Source organism: Pseudopipra pipra, chromosome 22 (assembly GCF_036250125.1).
Source record: "Pseudopipra pipra isolate bDixPip1 chromosome 22, bDixPip1.hap1, whole genome shotgun sequence".
Taxonomy (NCBI): domain Eukaryota; kingdom Metazoa; phylum Chordata; class Aves; order Passeriformes; family Pipridae; genus Pseudopipra; species Pseudopipra pipra.
Genome location: NC_087570.1, coordinates 4,136,283 through 4,158,792, shown reverse-complemented (window position 1 = coordinate 4,158,792; position 22,510 = coordinate 4,136,283). Strand labels below are relative to the sequence as shown.

At 44.8% G+C, this 22,510-nt stretch overlaps 1 protein-coding gene across 1 annotated transcript in view; it reads right to left on the bottom strand.

Moving 5' to 3' along the window:
- The window catches only part of PEX14 (peroxisomal biogenesis factor 14), a 70,875-nt gene that overhangs the window by 47,511 nt on the left and 854 nt on the right, over positions 1-22,510 (bottom strand). The window contains exon 2 of the mRNA XM_064678546.1: positions 17,543-17,590. Within this exon, the coding sequence (XP_064534616.1) occupies positions 17,543-17,590 (48 nt within the window). The remainder of the gene's footprint in view (positions 1-17,542; positions 17,591-22,510) is intronic.

Below are 22,510 nucleotides of genomic sequence, written 5' to 3'. Positions count from 1 at the left end.
CTGACTAACACACCCAGCAGCCCATTAGAACCACCACCAAGGGCACCCTGTTCCTCCTCCCACCCCTCTGACTTGAGAAAGCAGCATATAAAACTTCACCCCTCCACGTTGCAGCTCTTGGCCTGCCTGCCTTGTTTCATACTCTAAACACACCAAGATTTATTAACCTTTACAGTAAAAACAAATAAAATGATGATGAAGTAAAACCACAGTGATGTAAGGGCTGCAGCTCGCACCGTTTATCTGGGGAAATCCAATTAGTGCTCAAGTGGCAGAGATACCTGGAAAAGTGCTCACAATCAAATCAAAAAAAGATACAAAAACATTAACCTGATGGCTAAAAACTCCACATTTAAACATTTAAAGTAATAAAGGTGCTTTTATTGAGTATTTTCTATATTTCATTAGGTCCCAAATTGATGAGGAGACCTAGAGATGCATTTCCTGGCCTTTTGGATTCTTGGACCAAAAGCTTGACTTTGTTGTTGTTGTTGTTGAAAGACACAAAGAGTGTTTCTTGCTAGAATGGCCAAACTTCCTTCTGCAGTAGCAACTACAGCACCAACTGCACATGCAGGAAATGCTGGGAAGCTCATGAAGATATTCTTTGATGTGACACATTCATCCTGTACTCACCATGACGTGGGCAGAAATGTTGTTTGAATTATTTCTGCACATCAGGGTATCTGGATTTACCAGAAATTCTCTCAAAGCCATGGCCTCATGTGTCCCTTGGCTGGGAAAGGAGCCACACTGGTGAGATGGTTGCTGGAAAGACAAGGACCCACTGCACACCCTGGCTCAGAAAAAATGGGAACTGAATAAATAATGAGATCAGTCCAACCCTCAGCAGTAGGACCCTCAGATTAGGTCTGATGACAAGACTCACAGAAAAAGCACCCAGCACAACATCCCTGCTCTGTCCTTCTGAATGCTGTGACTCTGCTGCTTTTTGTCAGCATTAAATTCACTTACATTTATTAAAAGAGGAATCGGGAGAGAGTCACTGTCAATGAACAGGAGAGCAAACTTCTGTTTGAGTAACAATCTGTCTAAAAGCACAGAACAGGAGACAATAATACTTCATAATTTTGAGAACATCTAATAGAACCTTTCCTCCTGGTTTGTTTATAGGTTACACGTGCCCCCAGTCCCCACTCCTCATGCTGCTCTCAGCCTGTACCCAGAGGGGTTGAATGCACACATTCAGAATAGACTGCAGTAAATGCAACATAAAATGCATTTAAATTCCATTCCCAGATGAGTTAAAAGAAGCAAACTTCCTTGAACTATAGAGAAAAATAAGCTTTATTTTGTATTTTTCCATCTGTTTTTAAAGGTTCAAAAGTCTTTACTACATCTCCAGGGAGAAAATTTCATGGCAGATCACTGTCAGGATTTTTACTTAATGCTAACCCTTAACTTCCTTTTTTTTTTTTTTTTTGTAATATGAATCCACTGCTCAGAAACAAATTTAAGACTTAAGAATATCATATGAACAGCTTGGACTGTACTGGGTACCAGAAGAAGAGTTATTTCCTGACTTTTCTGTTTCACTGGGCTGCTACTCACACTCACATGCTCTGAACTGGCCCTATGTGTGGTATTCCCCTTCTGCAGAGAATATTCATGAATTAGCTTTCAGATGCCAAGGACTGCAACTTGTCTTCAGGGAGCAATTTCTACATCTCTTAAACTCTTGTGCTCGGTATGTAGCAAATTATGAAAGAGGAATGTCACACCTGGAATTTGCACGCTGAGATAGAAAGTGTTTAAAATAAAAATATTAAGCAAAAAAAATTCTGCTATCGAACAGATTCAACACAGCACCGTTTAGATTCCCCTCCTCTCCATCCCCTGTAACCAACAGGGATGAGCACAGGGTAAGAATCAGTGGTGAGAGACCTCCTGCTCATGTCTGGAGTATAAAGAGTCCTGGTTTATTATTCTGCATTTGCATGTGGCAGCAAATGTGTAAATGTTTTAATAATACAAAAATCCCAATAGAGTGGAGGAGGAGGATATGAAAGAAAGAAATACAAGGACATTTACTTTCTTGAGAGTGAGATAGAAAGGAAAAGAGAGAAGGAAGATGACACGATAAGGGACAAAGCTTTCTGGGGTATATCTGGAAAAAGCTAAAAGAGGAATCATTAGGAAGCCCATAGTGCATCTCCAGTGATACAGTGCGGATCAATTCATTTAACACTGCCCTGTACATTTACAGAAAAGTACTTTTGATATAATAAAGGCTCATAAACACACAGAAATTGGGTTAGACCTGTTTCGAATTCCTGCCAAACAATGGTTCAGAAAAATGAAGCTCTATATTAATTAGCTCGACTCAAGAGTGATTTGATAACAGCAGATGCTGTCTGGATGCTTTCAGCTTGATGGGCTCCACATACATGAACTTAAGAGTGGCTTTGATGCAATTAGGTATCTCTCTCTCCTGTAACATGTGTTCAGCTGAACCAAGGCCTTGTGTCTGTAACATCTTGAACTAGAAGGGTATCGACACTCCTCCTGGTTCTTCTCCAAGTGAGTGGAGCTAAAGAGAAGCAGCTCATTTGGGGCTTACCCACCCAGCTCCAGCAACTTGAGGACAGAGAGGAACAGGTACCAGTGCAGTGCCCACAACACAATATTAAGGTCTGCTTTCTACCACAAACCACATTTCCTGGCATGTCATGTTCCCAGGCTTGGTTAGTCCCAGTCAAAAAACTGCCCTGTCCACTGCTGCTTCAACTCATGCCACTTTCTGTAAAAACAAGAGGCATTCAGTAATATTTCCATACATCCCTCTCAATCCTATATTCCCAGAAGCTCCTCCATACACTCACTGTTCCACTGGAGGAGCTTCCATTCGTGGTATGGCTCTCACACATTTCCTTTCAGAGACAACTTCTTCTATTCCTGGGAATATTCGTGCATTGACACCTTAGAGATCCCTTTGCCTTTCTGGAAGGGATGTACCCACCTCACTGTGCAGCCAGAAAGCACAGGCATTTGCTAAAGGACACATGCAACATAGGAGCTGTTTAATGCATCAGGGACAAGGCTAATAGGAGGTCTTGATTTGTTAATTATCTGTCAGTTTGTCACAGCTGGGCTGCAAGGAGTGGGTGAGGGGGAATCTTTCTGCTTGGTTCTTTCTCTAAATGCTGAATTAGGCTGTCAAAACCTTCATCCCACCACAAGAGGCTGTGAAAAGAAGAGCCAGACTATCCTTTTCTTCCTCCTCTTCCCAGCAGGATATGCTGCTTCAGATGTCCTACTCTCCCACCATGCCTGCAGAAACTTATATGGCATCTATAAAGTGACCTTCACATCACCACACCATGCCCAGTTTAGTCAAGGGACGTGAGCAGACCTGAGCAGGATAAATCAGAGAGGAAATCCCGGTGCCAGGGGAGCACACAGGAGACATTTAATCTGTAAGTTGCTCCCTGCTTGAATCAGCAATTTCCAAGCAGGGTTTTGGAAGGCTTGGCCCCTGTGAGAGCAGGCAGAGAGATGTACATGGAGTTACAGAGATAAAAAGGTGGAGTAGCCTCAAGATTCTCTTCCCTCTCACATCTCCGTCCCACATAATCCTCTAAGTTCAGGCTGTGAAAAGGAATAATGTCTGGAATACCCCCATGGAGACAAAGCCAGAAAGGCAGAAAGCAGGCTGTGACACAGCACCAGAATTTACCATAAATGCTTCTGCCTCCTCAATCCAGCTAAACGTGGCCGTTAAGCCATGGGAGCCCCGGGAGATCCCCACCCACTCCTCTGTTTTCCCTGCAGGCCACGTCCAGAGCATCCCATCCCTCCAGTCCTCTCCTCAACAGGCCCTGGATTATGAAAAATCCCCTGCAGGAGCTTCCCACATCCAACAGACACACCCCTTCCTACCACCAGCGACGCTGCGCCCTTCCAGGTGTGGGAGGCTCGGGATTTATTCCCTGTGCACGGGGGCACTGCCTGCTCCAGGTGGGAAAAGGGAGGGATCAGAGCTATAAACTCACCTGAACTGGAAAAAACTACCATGAGAATTCCTCTGGTCATCACAACCGTTAGAAAAAGGTGTCTCAAGGTAAGAGTTGTGTGTTTTACACTCAGGACAGCCAAGGAGCACACACACATGGAGCACACACACAAGTCATATTCTCTGAGCAATTTTCTTCAGTGGACCATCTTTTCCAATAGCTAAACAACACTGGTGCTTTTCATCTTTTGACCTAGAATCCTTAAAACCAACATTTCATTTTCTGGTGTGATCCACCCATAAGCACTCCAGCACTAAGGGCAGAACAAGACCTACAGTTTTCTCATCTGATTGTTTAGTCCTGAGCACTAAAATTAATGATATGTTTTGCACAGCAAGTCATACCTTCCCCAGCTGGGGTCTAGTGAGAAATCCACTGAGGACAAAACAACTGTCTCTATCTTCCATCAAGTGAAGTTAATAAATCCATTTGGGGCAATATTTGCAGAGCTTGTCCCTGGAAAATAAAATTTGCTAAAGCACTGCTTCTCAAACTTTCTGCAAGCTTGACTCCCTTTTCCACTCATCTGTTGTGGTGGCTCATCCCACATTCCTCAGCTGAGGTGGCAGCAAGTTCCTCAAGGAAAATGAGAGTTACTGGAATAAATGCTACCTCTTCAAACCAGGAGGAACAGAGCTCCTTAGAGCAATTACAGGTAGAAAGCTGTTTACTGGCGAGTGACTTTGTGACTTCCTTTGAAGCCTTCTGCACCCCTCTGGGGTTCTAACCTAAGTTTGAGAAATACTGCTTTAAGGAACTTCACTATGAAGAGACATGGCACTGGTGACGACAATGTGGTGACACAGTATTGTTCCTCACACCTACAGAAGAGTTCAGGAGCATTTTCCCAGCAGGTCCTGGTGGCCTCAGCCCCTCTGCCTCCAGCAGCTCTGCCCCACAGTGATCCAGACTCCTGGGAGCTGGGATGATGCTGGAGATAACGACCCAGCATCGATAATACAACCAATGCAGCAGTCAGCACTAATTATCCCAAACTACTATAGGGCAAGGCCTGTGTCTCTCGAAACATCTGCCTCTCAATCTTCTGGTCTTTAATAAAATCACCCTCCCAGCCATAGGGTGTAACTGGAATTGTACATACCCATGTGCATGCAAAAACAGAAATGCATAAGGAGAGATTCAGGTCCTCATTAAAAAATGGAATAAATAAGAATTCACCAAGGAATTCTGCCAGAGTCTGATTTCCAGATCTGGTTCTGCTGCATTCTTGCCCACAGCCTGCAGAGCTCTGGGTGCCTCCCTATCCTTCTCCAGCTGCACCATCCTCTTCAAATTCAGACTTCTTGCACCTATAATTACTAGGTGCCCTGTGCCAGGCTCCTTTAATTAACCAACCCAACTCTTCTCCCTTTGGGATCAGACTAAGCTCTTTTTTATTAGTTCCATCATTAGCTCCATCAGTATCTAGGCCTAAGCAGGATACCTTATACCACTCCACGAGTGGGGCTGTAGGGTGCAAATGACCTCCAAAGCACCTGCCTGCAGGAGAGGCAAGGAAAGCAAGGCTGTGCAGCGGGGAGAAATGGCATGAGGGGCAGAAACACCACCTTTCAAATTTAATTACATCAGCAAAAACAACACAGCTCAAAATCCTCACGAAAATGCCTTGTGTGAGGGGACTTTCGTGTGGCAACAGTGATGAAGGTGGTTCAATCCAAAGAGGGGCAAAACCAGAATAAACCCCCTTATTTGTCACCACACCAGAGCCAACCTTGTGATTTTCAGGGCTCCAAGAAAGAGCCAGAGAGCACTATTTCCCCAAGCCTCCCTCTCTCCAACCGACAGTCTTACCAGCTTCCACTCTCTGAAGCTGTTTCACCCAATTTCTGTGCAGCCCACACGGAGAAAACAAATGTCCAGCTGCCCCCTGGCCCGTGAGATATTCTACATGTACGTGTTCATGCACGTGGTGCAGAGAGAACGGGAGGTGGGAAGCAGCAGAGCCGGGTAATGCCCTGGGATTTCTCAGGACAGGCGGTCACTCCAGTCACACAGCCCCACTTCCCCTGGGAGTTTTCTCAAGGAGAAACCAGCCATCGATCCTGGGACACACAACTTCCAGGACCGTTCCTTATCTCTGAGCAGCTTCTGCCACGAATTCCTGAATGCGCTTTAATGTTTAAATTATTAAATGCATTAATGTATTTACATTATTCAAGTCTTATGTGCATTTTTCTAAGATAATTTATGTATAAGAGCTTGAATGTCCATGACTGTTAATGTCTACAACCCTTCCTGTTCATTATTGATTCTGGAAGGGAAAAAAAAAGGCAGTGTTTTAATGCCTTATTTTTAATGTATTAAGAGTCTGAATAAGTGCATTCTCTTTTTTCTTTTGTAATTTCATAATTTAAGTAGTGCATTTATTAAACTGACACAGTATGAATTGTGGTGAAGTCTGGCACAGGTCCATGCTGCCAACGCAGCCCAACCGACCATCACGCTGCTCTGCAAATCAAGCACAAGCTCAGCTCCTCGTACTCCAGCTTCCATTCCCTACCCAAAATCAGAAGGGACACAGACTACAAAGTCTTTTTAAAACACATTTTCTTTGAAATTTACATGGCTTTTCTCTGGCATCCCCGTTTCAAGTCGTTGTAAATTTTTTTTGATGCTATTGATGAACTGTTTGAATGCAAACCTGATTTTTCAATGAGCTCTGACACACATACTTACAGTTTAAAAATGTCTATGGTACCTTTTAAGCCCTGTAGCTCCCAAGCTCTTCAAAAACCTAAACTGAATATAATTTTGTTGCTCCTACACCACAGTTGTTGCATCATAAATCCAAAAATTTGCCCCCGGCTTAATGTCCACAGGCAAATTACACAGAGAAATCAGGTCAGCTGCACTGCTGAACCACAGTCACTTCCAGAGCAAAATGTAGAGCCATTCAGCAATAGCTGCCCATCCTGCATGGCAGTTTGGGACACGAATGCTATTACAGGCAACAGAAACTGCAAAAAAAAAAAAAAATCAGCTCACACACAACAGAGCTACCTCTGCTCACTCCACCCACACTCAAGCGGTGTGTATGGACATGCACTTTATATATAAATTATGTGTAAATGCCTTGGATGTTAATAGCCAAAAATACTACTTCCCAAGTCCAGTTTTAACTGCCAGACAAATCCACCTCCAGCCGAGCCTGCACAGAGCAACAGTGACACCCGATGGCTTTGAGCTTAACCTTGGGACACGATTCCCCGGGAGCAGAATCCAGGGGCTCCGCTCCCTCCGCCAGTGTGGTGGCCCCGACTCCAATCACATATCAGAGCAACTCATCAAGGAGCTGAGCTGCAGAGAGATAAAACTTGCTGTACGTAGGCACTGCATGTAATTAAGAGTGTGCATAAGTTTCACAGTGCATTCTGCATAATTACAGCCCTGCCTGGCACCGCTGCCAGTGCGAGCATGAACACACACGCACACACATAATGTATGCACAATATTGTGCATATGGACTTGGGAAAAGGCAGGGAACAGGGAAAGTTGCTGGCTGTTGTTTTAAGAGCTGACTCTGCCATTTCTAAGGTTAAGTTTGTGTTTTTTTGCTACTCATTACCATTCTTTAACTGTTACAATTTATATCAGCATATAATGTTAAATAATTACAGGGAGCGGAGCTCACTCTAGCGAGGATATAAATGCGCTGTGGGATTCTACAGATTTAAACAAATAACACTCACAGCAGGGGGTGAGCAGATGAATTAGCATTAATATCCTGCCTGGGAGATCCCAGTGCAGTGTTATGGCTTAAATACAGATCTTTTCTGTAACAGTCAATATGACAGCTCCCAGCAATACAGCCCGGCACATCCAGCAGTCAATATAGAGCTGCGGCTGAAAGAATGCCCTCGTAACAATCCATACAGCAGCCAGTTAAAATAAATAACTTCCCTTTAACAGTCTATATCGCAGCCAACTGCATTAAAACCTTCCCTTTTAAGGTCTATACAATAGTCAGCTAAATGGAAAAATTGGCATCCTTCTTGGCAGCTCCAGAGGAAAGTCAGGCACCGAACGGGTGAGAGGCTGAACTCTCCTCTCGTCTCTTGGGGGAGAGGAGGGTCCCTCCACATCATGCTGGGGAATCCTGCTCTGCTCTACCACAGGAAGGACAATTTAAGCCTCCAAAGCCATCACTTCACTACCTTTCACAAGCAATTATATTCACTTTAAAAAAAATAAAGATCAAAACCTATTTCTTTCCCGACTGGAGTAAGGAATCAGGCAGAGCACAGCTGTCCAGCAGTAGCCAGCACACAGATCCATATTTCCTCAGAGTAGAGGCAATGTGCCTTTTCCAGCACTTTTACCACTGGAGAGATGCCCCATCTCAGGCTAAAAGCAGAACCCGGACTTGAACCCTCTGTTTTAAATCAGTAGCTGCTTTTTCACTCTCTAACAAGAAGCAACAGGCTGAGGTAGGCTGGGAATCTGCCTCCCTTGGACCAGAGCACAGCACTTCATTGTGCAACAGCAGTTGCAACAGAGCAGAATATAAATCACACCAGAAATGGTTACAAAGCACCCAAATTCTGAGAAATGAACTGGAGGAAAATCCATGACCACAATGAATTCTGTCACCAGGTCCCTACGTACACTTTTCCATCTCGGGTCCCATCCTGTTCCCACGTACACAGATTTTATGCTGGTGCCCCTCTGTCCTGCTGGGAGGGAGTAGCTGTAAATTCTCACTGCGAATTAACTGACCTGCAAAACAAACCTGTAGAACTTCAACAAATTACAACAACACTTCTGGAGGCAAATTAGAAAGTAAAACACACAAAAAAAATCTCATAAAGCACTTAATACTGAGCTTAGAGTTTACAAACTGCTGTACAAGCAGTAATAAATCTCTAGAAAATTAAATGTGCAGATATTTTCATATTTTCCATACTGCTACGGGATTTTATTGATAGGGAATTCTGCCATTAAAATAATACATTTGCTAGCTTCTTATAAAAGAAAGGAGATAGATGACAATTTTGTTAGAAATTGAAATGATAAAGCAGGAATGGCATTTATTCTTTAAAACTCCACAAATTAAAAACATCTGCCTGCTTTCTTTTTAAGAAACCTGTCCCTTTGGGTATATATTAAAAAACATAAACATAAACCAGGGGCCTACAACCCCACCAGATGTTTGGCACCTGGAGCCTTTTCAAGTAATTGATCGAGAAAATAAATATTTTTTCAGGTAACAGGAAAAAATTATCTCTAAAATCTTTCGCACTGTCTATGTTTTAATTTATTTTACCCCAGATTCTAAGGGAAGGCTGCAGCTACAAACACATTCCAGCTTATAGCCTCCCAAATTAAAAATAAATACACACCACCCCTGCTCCAGAAGTCATGGTTTGAAGCTTTGAGCATATTTTGCAAAATGACAGTTATTAAAAACAACAAACATGCATCACTGTGAGTCATCTGGTTTCCAACTTCTGAGTCAAAAGGGGCTGATTCCACACAAACTGAAACCTGGCTCTGCGACGAGTCGCATGTTTAACGATTGGTATCTCTGCACCACAGCTTCAGAACAGGATGTGGAAGGAGAGAATGAAGAGGAGATGGGAGAAAGGGGAGGGGAGGGGAAGGGAAAAAACACTTTTTACTGGTCCCAGTGTCACTGCAAATAAAGACCATGTCAAGATTTAAACCATAATAATGGAAAGGCTATAAGGTCCCTGCTATAATGTTTCCTCTGATATTCCCTTTCATAAATGCTCTCTTTATGCTGCATGCTTTGCAATAATACATGTAATGTTTGTGAACCAGCCCCGCTGGGGAGGCTGCAGCATATGAAGCCTCACAGAACACACATTAGGAGCCAGGCAGTTCATTTAGCAGTTCCCCAACTTCAGCTCTCCCATCTTCTTCAGGAGAATGCAACAAACCTGAGGAGACAAGTCACCTAAAGCAACCTCCAAATCTGTTTAGTTGGGAACAGATCTGTGTGTCCCAACACACGGACAAACAACTGCCTCTTCCTCCAATGCAACACCTTTCTGGGTGAGATTAAAAGCCTCTTCCCAGATCCTTCAAGTACAAGCAAGAACCCTGAACTCGTTTACAGGGATCAGGGATCCATGGCTTCCCGAGCTCCCTCTTGGCAGAGACAAGGAAGAACCCTTTCACTGCAGGGAGCTCAGCTCTGCCTTCCCACAAGGAATGGCCTTCAGCAGCCTGAGGCACCTGCACACCTGGCAAGGGAAGCACAGGGAACACCAGCACCTCCATAAGAATTCAGACTGGAACCCCACGAGCTGCCAGTCCTGAATTTCCCAAGTGACCTGACACCACTGCTCTGAGGCCTACGGGGTGCTCGGCAGCTGAGCATTGGACTGGAAACTGAGTCCATCTCTACGGAATTGTGGCAACCTGATGTTGAAAAGGGGGTTTTCAAAAATCCAGTGTCAAAGGGGGGGCAGGGGCAGGCTCGTCTCAGCCCTGCCTGTGATTCTCAATCACTGCACAGAAAGTATTTATATCCTGTTGGCAGCATGTGCAACCAACGCGACTCCCCGTGTCAGAGCTGTCAATTATGGGCTTGACTTATGAGGAAAGATTAAATGAGCTAAATATGTAGAGCTTGGCTGAGAGATGGGGTGGGGGTGGGGGGAAGGAGAAATGATGTGATAACTGTCTGCAAACATCTGAAGGGTGCAGATGCTTAAGGAGGAAAGGAATCACTTAGGGTGGCACACAAAACAAACAGGAGAGGAAAGCTGGAGGGGAGACAGGAGATCCTCACTGTATGGCAGGGAAGCTCCATTCCAGCAAGAGGTACTCTGCTGTGGGACTGTATCCCACGGAACACCATCACTCAGGCCATTCAGATGCTTGACAAAACACCAGGAACATTGATAGCAGAGGAAAATCCTGCTCTGACCAGGAGATGAAAGAGATAAGTGGGACATTTTGGGAGAGTGGCTGATGATGTGAAGCTCTCTCTTGCTTCTCTCCAGCTGTAAAATCACTTTGTTACAAAGCCATGCATATTTGCAGTGTTGCTTTTCCAGAAAGGCAACCTCAAGTAGCAGTGGTGTGTTATGGGATCCCAGTTGGGAAGAGGACATGGTCTGTACAGTGGTAACAAGAAGAGCTATGTAAAAGTGCACACAACACCAAAACAAACAAAAAACCCTCCAGAACTATGAAGCTGTTTAGATCTGCAATGTACGTGACACATGGAGAAATCCAAGAAACATGAAATGCAGGGAAAGTCCCTTCTCCAGTAAGTTGGTTCTGAAGGTGCTGGCATCAGAGGTTTCTAAGGGATGTATTTCTGTTCATCAAGTTTAGGGAACATTCTTCCAAGCTGTTGAATAAGCCATTCTGCCTTTTGTGCCCCTGCTGCCTCACTTTTTAACAAGATGAACATACTTGAGGCACAACAAAGATGCCACAGACATTGCAAATGTTTTCTTTTGGCATGATCTCCCAGGTAAAAAGCAGGAGGAAGCCAAGAAGTGAAGAACAGTTATCCAGGTAGGCAGTTCTAATCCTGTAAGGATCACGAGCTGTCAGTAATTGCAGTAACAATGACACAGGCAGCACCTGGGCAGAAGGAGTCCAACTGCTCAGTGGTATTAGAGGAATTAACAATCTCTAGCAACATTTTTCAGAGCAGGAATTTAATAATGTGGAGTCAAGAGGTACTCCTAAGAACAAGTTCCTGCACAAAGTTATTTCAAGAAGCTAAAAAAGCCATCAGCCACTCCTGTGAAGTTCTTCAGCTGGTCCCTCCTCTCCCCAGGCTGAGAGAACTGTGGGCAATTGCTGCCCTCTACAAGCTGCTCTGCACATAGCACAGCTCATGGAGCTGGAATGATGCCTTTATCCCACCTTGATCCTGCAACCAGTTTTTTCAAGGGGAAAATATCAAGTATCAAGTATTTCCTAACTGTGTGCCAGTGTGTTTTTCCAGAGTCTCAAAGCACTGTAACTTCCATTCTACCTTCAGTGAGAGATGTGGAATCTCTGGGAAGTCAAACCATACCTAACACCAAAGAAGATTCTGACCTAACACCCTGTACTTGAATTTCCTTGTGTGTTTTGTAAAGAACTTACAGTACTGCAACTACTATAAAGTCTTCTGACCAGAAATGTTGGTTTGGAATTGCTTTCAGAGCTCCTCTTTGCACAAATGCACAGAAAAGATTATAAACTACTAACTCACCTCCCTGTCTCCTCCCTCTCCTGTGTCCTCACCACACAGGACTGTCCCTGTCCTGGTTGTGCCACCTCACCCACTGCTCTGAAGTGTCATTTAACCAGAACATTTTGTACAGGCTCATGGGGTCTTCACCTGCTTTGGCCTGTGAGTACTGCAAGTTTCTAGCTCTCATGAATTAATATGTAATGCTACAGCACCAATTATATCCCAAACTATTATAGTCCACCCTCTTTTAAAATTGGGATTTAAAGGAATTCCAAACAAACTTTCCCATTGACCTCAAATGGGCAATTTAACTTGGTATGACAGTGTTTCTTTAACTGTGCTCAGTAAGTAAATTTGCATCTGTGCACTTTGCACATATTAATATATTTGTCTAAATCAAAAGAGTAAAGGGAATTGACAGATTAAGTGAGTGCACTTTGCACAAACGACAGAGGAAGTCAATGAACACCCAGAAGAAAGAGAGAAAAACGGACAAAAAACCAATAATCTCGAACTTCTCAGAAGGTCAAACACAAGAGAGCCCTGCTCAGTAAATCACAGAGCTCTCTGCAGCAAACCCAGGGATGCTGTGCCAGGCAGTCACACACCTCTGGCTCCCTGCTCGTGGCCCAGTAAACCCAAAACCCGCACTGCAATTACCCTGCACGGCCTGATGGAATTATTGTCCAGCCCTGGGAACCCCCAGCAGCACATCCAGGACCTCCCCAAACCAAGTGCAGCAGCATCACACGCGAGGTTCCTGCCTGGCCCGAGGTCACCGAGCTCGTGGTCTCTCCTCCTCTCCTGCTGACAGTAAATTATCCTGACTAATGTTTCACTGGGGGCTGTAAGTTAGTTGCCTACTGACTCTGGCTGTCTGGAAATCCCCTCTGGATAGATTTACTTTTAGAGAATCGTTCAGTGTAGCCACCACTGCGAACAAACCCACTGTGGCAGACGGAAAATTTGTACAGTAAACAGGTATAAATCCTGTCTCCAACAATAGAGGGTGGGGGAAAAGGAAAGCAGGAGCGTGATGGGGAGTGTCCCTCCAGCACACTCCAGTCCCTCACATCATTTCTGGAAACAAAAGCTCTTCCAAAAAAAGAAAAAAAAAAGAATCACAATTTTCTACAAATCTGGACTAGAACCTCTGACCTTCAAAACAAAGGATAAGGATATTACAAGGTATTCCTTGAGTAAGAATGTGTTCTGAAAACAAAGTAGGAGTTTTTCAGTGAAAATACCATTCCTGTCTTCATTTCAAACAACAATTTCAGGCAAAGAAAAACTGCAAAGAATTCTCACATAACTCATGTTCTGTAGGGTTTGATAGGGCAGAAAGAGCATCTCCTACTTCATAAGAAGAAGGATGTGGATTCTCAATTTGCCCAAAGATTTTTTTTTTCATAAAAAGCAGATTCTGAGTACTCTTAACGAACATGAGCCCTGACAAGCTCCCTCAAATCTCAAGGCACAACTCTGTAGCCTCTCCTCCTTCCCACTCATGGTTTTGTTAAAGACAATGCTGTTGTTAGTGTTGGGCTCCATCAACTTCTAATTACACCAGCTAAAAGTAGTCAAAATCTCAATTGCAAAGCTCCTTCCTCAAAAAGCTAAATGAAATTCTCTGAACTCAATCTACTTGAGAGGAAGCTTAACAGAACAGACAAGGTGTAAAACGAGACAACAAAACAGAAAGGATCTAATAATTCTACTGTCTGTCACTCAGTGCAGTGTACTTTACTGATGTTTGCACAAAAAGGGGTGCTAAAAGTATTCTGGCCATTATCATGACCCTTAAATATTTGAAAATCAGTTTAACAAAGGGTGGGGAAAAGCCACAAGGGCTCCAGCACATTCCAACAAACTCTACACTAATTGCTAGAGAGGCAGCAGTAATTCTTGCTACCTTGTACCCTTCAACAGCCTGTAAAAAAGGGAATAAAATGTCCATATTTCAGAGCTAACTGCTCTCATCTGCAGCAAGAAACAGAAACAGCACATGCTAAAAAAAAAAAAAAGAAGTTAAATTTTCCTACAAAAGAAAATACCCTGCTCCTCATATTGTGATCCAGGGATTTTGTAACTTAGTGAGCAACTAAGAGAGTTTTACATTTACAGCTAGTACTGTTATACTTACAAGTAGTACTTCTTCCAGCAAGGGAATGAGTATGTTTTGTGTCAGGGAAAAAAACACCCAAACAAAGAAGCGGCATGTGGAAAGGCCTCTGTTCCCTTAGGTTATCCCTACGACTCAAGCTCCTGTTGGAGGCTCTCACAGGTACAACCTGCAGAGCTGCAATTTGGGCTGCAGCAGATTCAGCAGAAAGCAAACGCCAACTGCAAACATATTCAAGCTCTTGAAAACACCTCAAAAGCAGCACAGGCTGGTTAGAAAGCTACAAGACTCTGCTCGGGAGAGACAAAACAAGCTAAAAAGATTACTTAATTACACTAAGGAGAGATGTTAGAAACAAAGGGGAAACAAGGGAAACCAAGATTCCAGAAGAAACGGGGATTCTCCAACGGTTTAACCTCACTTAAAGGGGGTTTGTCCTGTGTGGTTACATCCTTTGCACATCCCAGGACTTTGCTTTGAGTGGCTGTAAAAAGACAAACCTATCCCAATTCCACAAGTGTTCAGAGCTTATCAGAGGTGGCTGCTCGGAGCAGCCGGGGATGATAAACCGGACTCAAGGAGAAGCTGCTCCCGCGCTGACGGTGACAAAGGTGGCTGTAAACAGCAGCAGAGCGAGATGCTGACGCTCCGGGAACACAAGGTTACACTGCCCACCCTGCAGCTACACGGCAGATTTTAATGGGCCAAGACCGACAGCCGGGAAATGAGTGTCCCTCTGCCGCAGGAATTACAGCCCTGCCCAGCCGCCGCCGGCTCAGCCCCCGCTGCCGGGGCTCCCACACCGCGACCTCCCGGCAGGGAGTGTTCTTCAGCTGGCACGGTTTATTGGGAGGACACTGGAGAACTCAGGGGATTAACGGCATGGACGTGGAGTCCCTTGTCTCCTTTTGGTGGTTCAAAACATCACAAGTGGGTGGGACAAAAGCAGTTTGGGATGTGACAGGAGTTTGTAGGGCTGAGTTTGTAGGGCTGAGCTCTGAAGGCCACAACAAGGTATCCTGGAAGACCCAAATGCAGGACACAGTATGATGTGTCAGACTGTCTGCTACAGGACCTTGCAGAATGCTGAAATCCTTGTGCAAACCACCAGGAATCATGGCTTCTCCTGGGTTCCTCCTGAGAGGAGTCCAGAGTAGGCAGCAGACAGTGCCCCTGAGCAGAGAGCAGAAGGTATTTAGCACCTTGCAGGATACAGTGACCATAGAAATCAGGAATACAGTACAAACCCAGCTTTACTCCATAACAACAACTGCTGATACAGTGCAAGGTGGTTTAATCCTACTGCTTTCTCACCCTTGTGTGCTTTATGTTCCAAACAGGTCTCAGCCCTGTCACCAATCAAGCCAAAACAGGTGAGGGGGTGCAGAGCAGAATTTGGCCATGAGGCTCTTTTCTCCCTCCTCTGGATTCTGCAGCTGCTTCACACCAAACCTGAAGCCTGGGATGATATCCCTGAGCACGTGGATTCCCCACACAGCCCCTTTGCTGGATTCCTGCCACAGTCTGCTCTAGGGCTTCCATAAACACTTTTATGACAGGGCACCATGTGCCTACAGGTCTGTTTTATGGACCAACATGTCCTGGGTGTGTGGAGGGCACTGAGCACAATCCTGGCTACAGGGAAGCCCCGGCAGGGTGGTGGAAGTCAGGTCATCTGGCTCACAGAGCTGCACTGCTCATTTAATAAGGCGTCCACAGAGGAGCAGCTGGAAGCAATAATCACTTCTAAACAAATGTGACAAAGACTATGAGAGTTTATTATTTAAAAAAAAAACCCAATTAATGAAAAAATAAGGAGGAAACCTCAACCTTTCAAAGGGCTCTAATTAGCTCAAGTGTAAGACTCACCATGGTGAGAGTAAAGTTTATGCTGGACTTCTTTGAGTGTACAAATAATTTTATGTAGTAGGAATATCCACCCAAACAGAAAGACACACAGCTGCTTTGTGCTTCCTCTGAGCAATTCTGCAGTCACATATACAGTAAGAAATTAATGAAATCAAAGGTAATGGTAGAACCTGCCCTGAGAAAGAACAAACTGTTGATCAGCACAGGTTGTGATGATCTGCTGCCTGCTATGACCTTCCCAAGGGAGGATGGGGGGATAACCAAACCCCCCAACAGCAAACCACCAAATCCATCACAAGGCACACGGTGTCAATAACAGCTCCAGGGAATCTCACAGACAGACATCCATGCAATTAAGGGATGGCACAGTGTTACCAGACAGAGAGATTGTCACTGCAGAGCTTCACAGCCCTTTCATTTTACTGACCCTTCCCAGTTCACAACCTTTGCTCACATCTTTCTCCTTTAAAAACCATCTCCTGGGGTCCCCAGGTAAGAGTTATATGATAAAAACACTTGATGTGGACAGTGCCATGAGTATTTCAGTGTTCTCCCTGCAAGCCCCTTGTATTCACCGTGATCAACAAATGAAAAGCCAGAGAAGAAACTCAGTTAGAGATTTATATATTTAGGACCATAACATTGGCTAAGAATTTTGGCAAGGTTTTGACTGAGTTATAGGTGGCTAAAGAGGAAGGAAAGAAAGAAAAACAAGGTTGTAAAAAACAACGTACTGCAGCTCCAGGACTAGTGGCTCAATTCCCACTCTGCGTCACCATAAAAGAGCAAACAAAACAGGGTTCTCTTAGTTATCATCATACACAAAAAATCCCAGAGCCCTTTCCAAAATGCTTCTGGAGTAAAAACATTGGATCACATGCACTGCCAGCTGACAAACACTTCTAAGCTCACTCTGAGTGCCTCTGAATATAAAGACAGTGTGAATGAGGTCTCGGAGCAGCAGAGGGGTTTTTATTAGACAATAGCACTAAGAATCCAGTTTAAATTATGCTGCCCAGGGCTTTCTTCAAACTCTTTCCTAAATAAGCACTGAACAAGAGCACCCACTGCACTCACTCAGGACAGGCAGTCTGTGCTCAAGGCCAGCAGGGTGGCCCAGCTGAGCCGTGTCCAACCCCAGCAGATGGGAGGTGACGGCTTTGGGTCACAACTCAGAGAACAGCAAGGCCACCTACAGCACTTTACACCTTTTCCACAAAGCACCAGCTCCTCAGAAAAGCAAAACAACGGATGAAAAAAAGATGCAGCAAAGAGAACAACTCATGTGTTATCATAAGGAAATCCCATGTTGCCTCTTGAGGGACTCACCAGCGGCTCCCGAGACGCGGCGTTTTCAGCGGCAGGGCAGGAGCCAGCCTGGAACACAAACACAACAGTGAGCTCACATTGCCACCCCATGGACACCCTCAGAAACACTCCCTGTGAGCAGGAGTTAGGGGGACACACTTGTCTCTGCTACCAGCAGCACTTCTGTGAAGGACTGAAGATTAAGAGGTCAGAAGCATAGGAAAAAAATGCTAATTCCACAGTCCCCATTTAAAACAAGAGAATTCACAGAATCTGCAGAACTCAAATGAGGGAGCCAGCAGTGAGAGCCAGGGAGACTCCTGAGAGATGGCATGAAAGCAGTGATCACCCAAACCCAAATTCTGAAAAACCTCTCCCATTTCCACGATCCACTAATGCACCCTTTGTTTTCTGCACTATTCTTATAAAGACTTCAAAACAACCATGATTTAACTAAACCTCACAAACTGCCACAGTACCAGGGCCATCCCTGTTTCCCACACATAATTAAGAGATGAAGTTTTAGGGCTGAACACTTTACCTTGCACACCAGGACAAGTGGTGAACAGGAGGAAAGAGGAACCATTTGATTAAAGCAGGACAGGCAGCCAAAGACTGGACTAGACTTGAAGCTCCAGAGCTTCCACTCTCCAGGCTCACCTGCAGTTTTGCTTGTATTCACTCACTTCTCAAGAGCAGGCACAGCACTTCCCCACAGCCCCATGTTTTACAGAACCTCTCCCTGGGCTTCTCTTCATTGCCAAAAAAGCCCAGCAGTTTGATCTCTGTGTAACTCGAATGTATCAGCTCTCACAAGGTAGAGACACTTCAGTTTTACCATAAAATAAATTTATCTTGGTCAACAATCTGCTTCCAAACAGGATCCACCTGATGTTAGGATGGTCTAAGCCATGTTGCCTCCACCTGAGGTGTTTTATCTTAGTTGTGACCTCAATGGTGAAAAAATGCACTTTGATTAGTAATGAAGACAACTTTTGAGGCCCAGTTAGAGAAAAGGGAACCCATTCATTAAGTCCAGCATCAAGGTCCTTAAGTGACCTTTTGTTCTCTGACTCTATTCATTACTTTTATTCAATATACCAAACCTTCAAAGTATTTCAAGTTTGGGTTTCTTTCCCATCTACAAAATACAGCAAAAAAAAAATATATATAAAACCAAGTTTTTACCACAAGAGGGTGCCAGAAACTCAAATATGCTGCAACTCCTCTGCTCCCAGACAAGGATCATCACCAGGGCCCAGCCAGACCTCACAGCTGGGCAGGGATTCCCTGGGATCACTGGACATAACCACTGCAAACATCAGCTTCAACACCACCCTGCAGTCACCCAGTGAGAGCAAGAAAAGGGCACTTCTCTCTGTCACTGGCTTTACATGCACAGAACATCTGCTTTCAAATCTGTTTCAGCTGGATGAAAGAAAAATGAACAGCCTCAAGATCCATCCAGTCCTCCAAAAATACGGAAAATGTGAGAATCAACACAAGAATATGGCTTTGCATGATTTATTAGTAAGGTAACTGAACATGTTTAGGTTGTGGATAAATTTATTTGGGGTGTGTGCTGTTTTATTCCTTCAGCCAAATCCCAGGACTAACACAGGTATCTTGCTATGGCCAATACTCTAAAATATTGGGGCCTGATTCACAGCACACTCGGTCAGAGAAAAGATTCTCCTCAAATTCAGTGAGCACAGGGTCAGAACTGCTTAGGAGAGGAAGAGCAGCACAGATAAAATCTGTCTTGAACAATTCAGAAAAGTACCTATAACTGTTAACTACTATTTCCATGGAATTGTTCCATCAAGCCACTTACATTAAGTGCTGAGTTTTCTAAGAATATATGTATTGTGCTCTTCTGTAGCAAGTTTCAAGGAAAAATCAAAGCATTTGAACTACTTAAGCTGACTGCAAAGAGAAAAACTACAGATGTGTGGTGCAAACAGTAAAGGCACAATGGAAGAGAGAAAGAAACCACCCCTGAATTCATATCCTCAGAAAATCCCCACAGCATCCTAAGGACTAGAGCTCCCATGTCCTGCCCTAAAGAGCTGCTCTAGTATTTATGGACTGTCACCCCACACAGAATTTGGCCAACCTGGGAAATTCCCCAAAGAAGGATCCAAAACAAAGTCCAGGTTGCTGTGAGAAAACGTGATAATTATATTGACAGGAAGAGTCCTGATCCCAAAGACAAACGCTCACCAGTTCTGCCACGTGCTGGTTCATTCCCTGGTGGCACCTACAGGACAAGCTGGATCATTTATGGTCCTTGGACTGCATTGTCCAAAGCTACCAACATTTAAAGTGAGATCTGCATTTCCCTTCCAGCCAGATTTCCAAGCACAAGGCAAAGGAACCAGTGTTGTAAGGCAGGAACTGTCACCCTCTGGAACATGGTAGCTCTGGGACAAGTCAGGGAAGAGCCCATCCTTTCCAGCCTGTGTTTAATGAAAACAAGGGACATCCCAGTCCAGGGACCATTTACCCTCACCAGGAAAACCATTCTTTCAGGCACAGAATCCAGAGCTGAACAGCCAAGAGCTACAGCCAAGTGGGGAGGAAAATTCACCTGTACACTGACTAACGATGCAACTGGGGAATTAAGTCTCTGGAGCAACAAATCAGGCATCTTCCAACACCTTTGAAATTGGCTTTAACTACTTCCTTACACAAAGAAAACACCCAGCTACATGGAAGACTCAGCTCAGAGGGGGTATATGAAGCTTTAGAAAGAAGACAAGATTTGGTTCCCCACTAAACCATGAGAACTTCACCAAGAAATCAGTTATTCTGTTCACAGGCTACACCACCATCCTGCTGCTATAAAGAACAGTAACAGAGAGACAGGATCTTTTCTTCTGCTTATTTTTACTAAAGGCCCAAGGAAGATGATTTCTAAACAAAACAAAGTATTTTAAAAAGCCTGGTAGAAATCTTTATTGCCTTTAGAACATAATTCTATCTCTGTAAATGATTTCATTTGAGCTGCAACGCTCCCCCCCGTCCCCACAGTGCTTGAGGCAATATATTAATTCACGAGAATGAGAAAATTAAACCAAGTAAAACAGATAATAAGCCATAAGACATCTGACACTCCCTTTCCAGCATCTAAACTAACTCGATTTGTAATAGAAAACATGATGGGACCCAAACATAAACAAGTTAAGCGAGGCAGTGCCACCACTCATGCTGAAAGCCTGGCAATAAATAAACAAACATCACCAGTGGCAGAAAGCAAATATTTTATTAGATTCTCTAAACATTTAGTGTGCAATGGGGACAACTTTCCACAGGCCTTGATAACAGTGTCAGAACTGCAAGGGTTGTGTAAGAGGAGTGGTGTTTACACTCTGGGAGACTGAGAGATTTTCACTGGTTTGTTTAATTCCAAAATTGTCCCCTTGAGAATTCACCTACTGTGCTACGTATGGTTCAGTCACACCCCCTTCTTCCTGCCAGAGCTACAAGAGTCTCTCAAATCCCATCCAAGCCCACGGAGTTTGAGAGCACTGAGCAGTTCCCAGAGTTCTGGATGAGGGAAGTGCAGCAGTGGGAGATGGTGGTGGGGCCATCTGTGCTCAGCAGGCACCCCCAGCCCCGGGCACTCAGAGCTGCCCCCCTGCCCCTCCCAGGCACACAGGGAGGGAGGGAAGCTCCTGTGGGAGCAGAGCTGCTCCTGGGGGCTGTGTGTGCAGGGGGCAGTGTCAGTGTGTGACCCTGCAGCTGAACTCCAGGGGTGCCCCCAGGCCTGAGGGAGGGCAGAGCCAGAGCTGTCCTTGGAACAAACTCTGGTGAAGTCAGGCCAGGAGCCAAAGGGGGTGCAAGGAACTTGTTGTTGCCTGAGAATCCAGCATTCCTGCAAGAACTGGGACAGAGTCCAGCAGGGCAGTTATCCAGTTAACTGACCATTCTCACCCAGGGTGCCTCCAGATCCCCTCCCTCCTCAGAGGAGCCCACACGGAGCAGGCTCTCTGTGGTGCACAGGTCTCTCTGCAGCCTGGCTGTTCTCCTCATCCCAAATTCTTCCTGACTTACAGAGCAGCACAGGCATTAACTCCACTTTACTCTCTACAGCCCATACCTGAAAAACTCTCCATGTTACACAACAGGTGGGAGTTACCATTCCCATTTTTCACTATGGACACAGTTCCAGGGGGTTGGAACTGGGTGATCTTTAAGGTCCTTTCTGACCCAAACCATTCCATGATCCTTCATGTCCTTAACTTTAAAACCTAGGGGGTTCTCTGGCTACATTTCTGAGGTCCATTAAAAAGCAAGACTTTTCCACTTGCAAACACCAAGCCTTCTCTTGAGCTACAGCAACACTAAATAAATGTTTGCTAAAAAAGGGTGCAAGGGGAGGATACAATATCTGAGCTCAAGAGAACCTCAATGTTTCTCAAGCAACCACATCTGCCAGTTAACCAGATTTCTTCCTCAGCAAGTGCCAACCCTGCAGACTGCCCAAGTATTTTCAGGTCTCCTCACTCTGAAGTGTGAGGGATGGACTGGAACACCTGCACCTCACTCTGGGACTGATGACAGCACCTGGGTGATGCAAAGCTGCCCAGCCTCCTGGGAGTTTGGTAACTTGGCCTTTCACAACCCAGACTTGTGCTGGTTACCCAAGAGCACAGACTTTATATAATTTTATTTCCATTTCAGTTTAGTTCAACAGTGTTCCCTACAAACTCAGCCCCCCTCAGTCCAAAATGAAAGGATCAGCAGAGAGGTTCATGGTGAACTAGCCAAATCTGGGCAGACTTGAGAGACTGCACATAAAAGTGTGTCCCTGGCAGACTTTGCTCTACTTTCTCCCCAGTTGCTCAAACAGCCAGACAAGACCTTTCCCCTCCCTCCTGGGGGCACCAAAAAAACTCTCCGAAATTTCTCTGGCACCACTTCTCAGGAGCCTGTTTGGGGCTCAGGGGAGGTAAGAGAGCTCCAGGAGGTCACTGAATTTGAGGA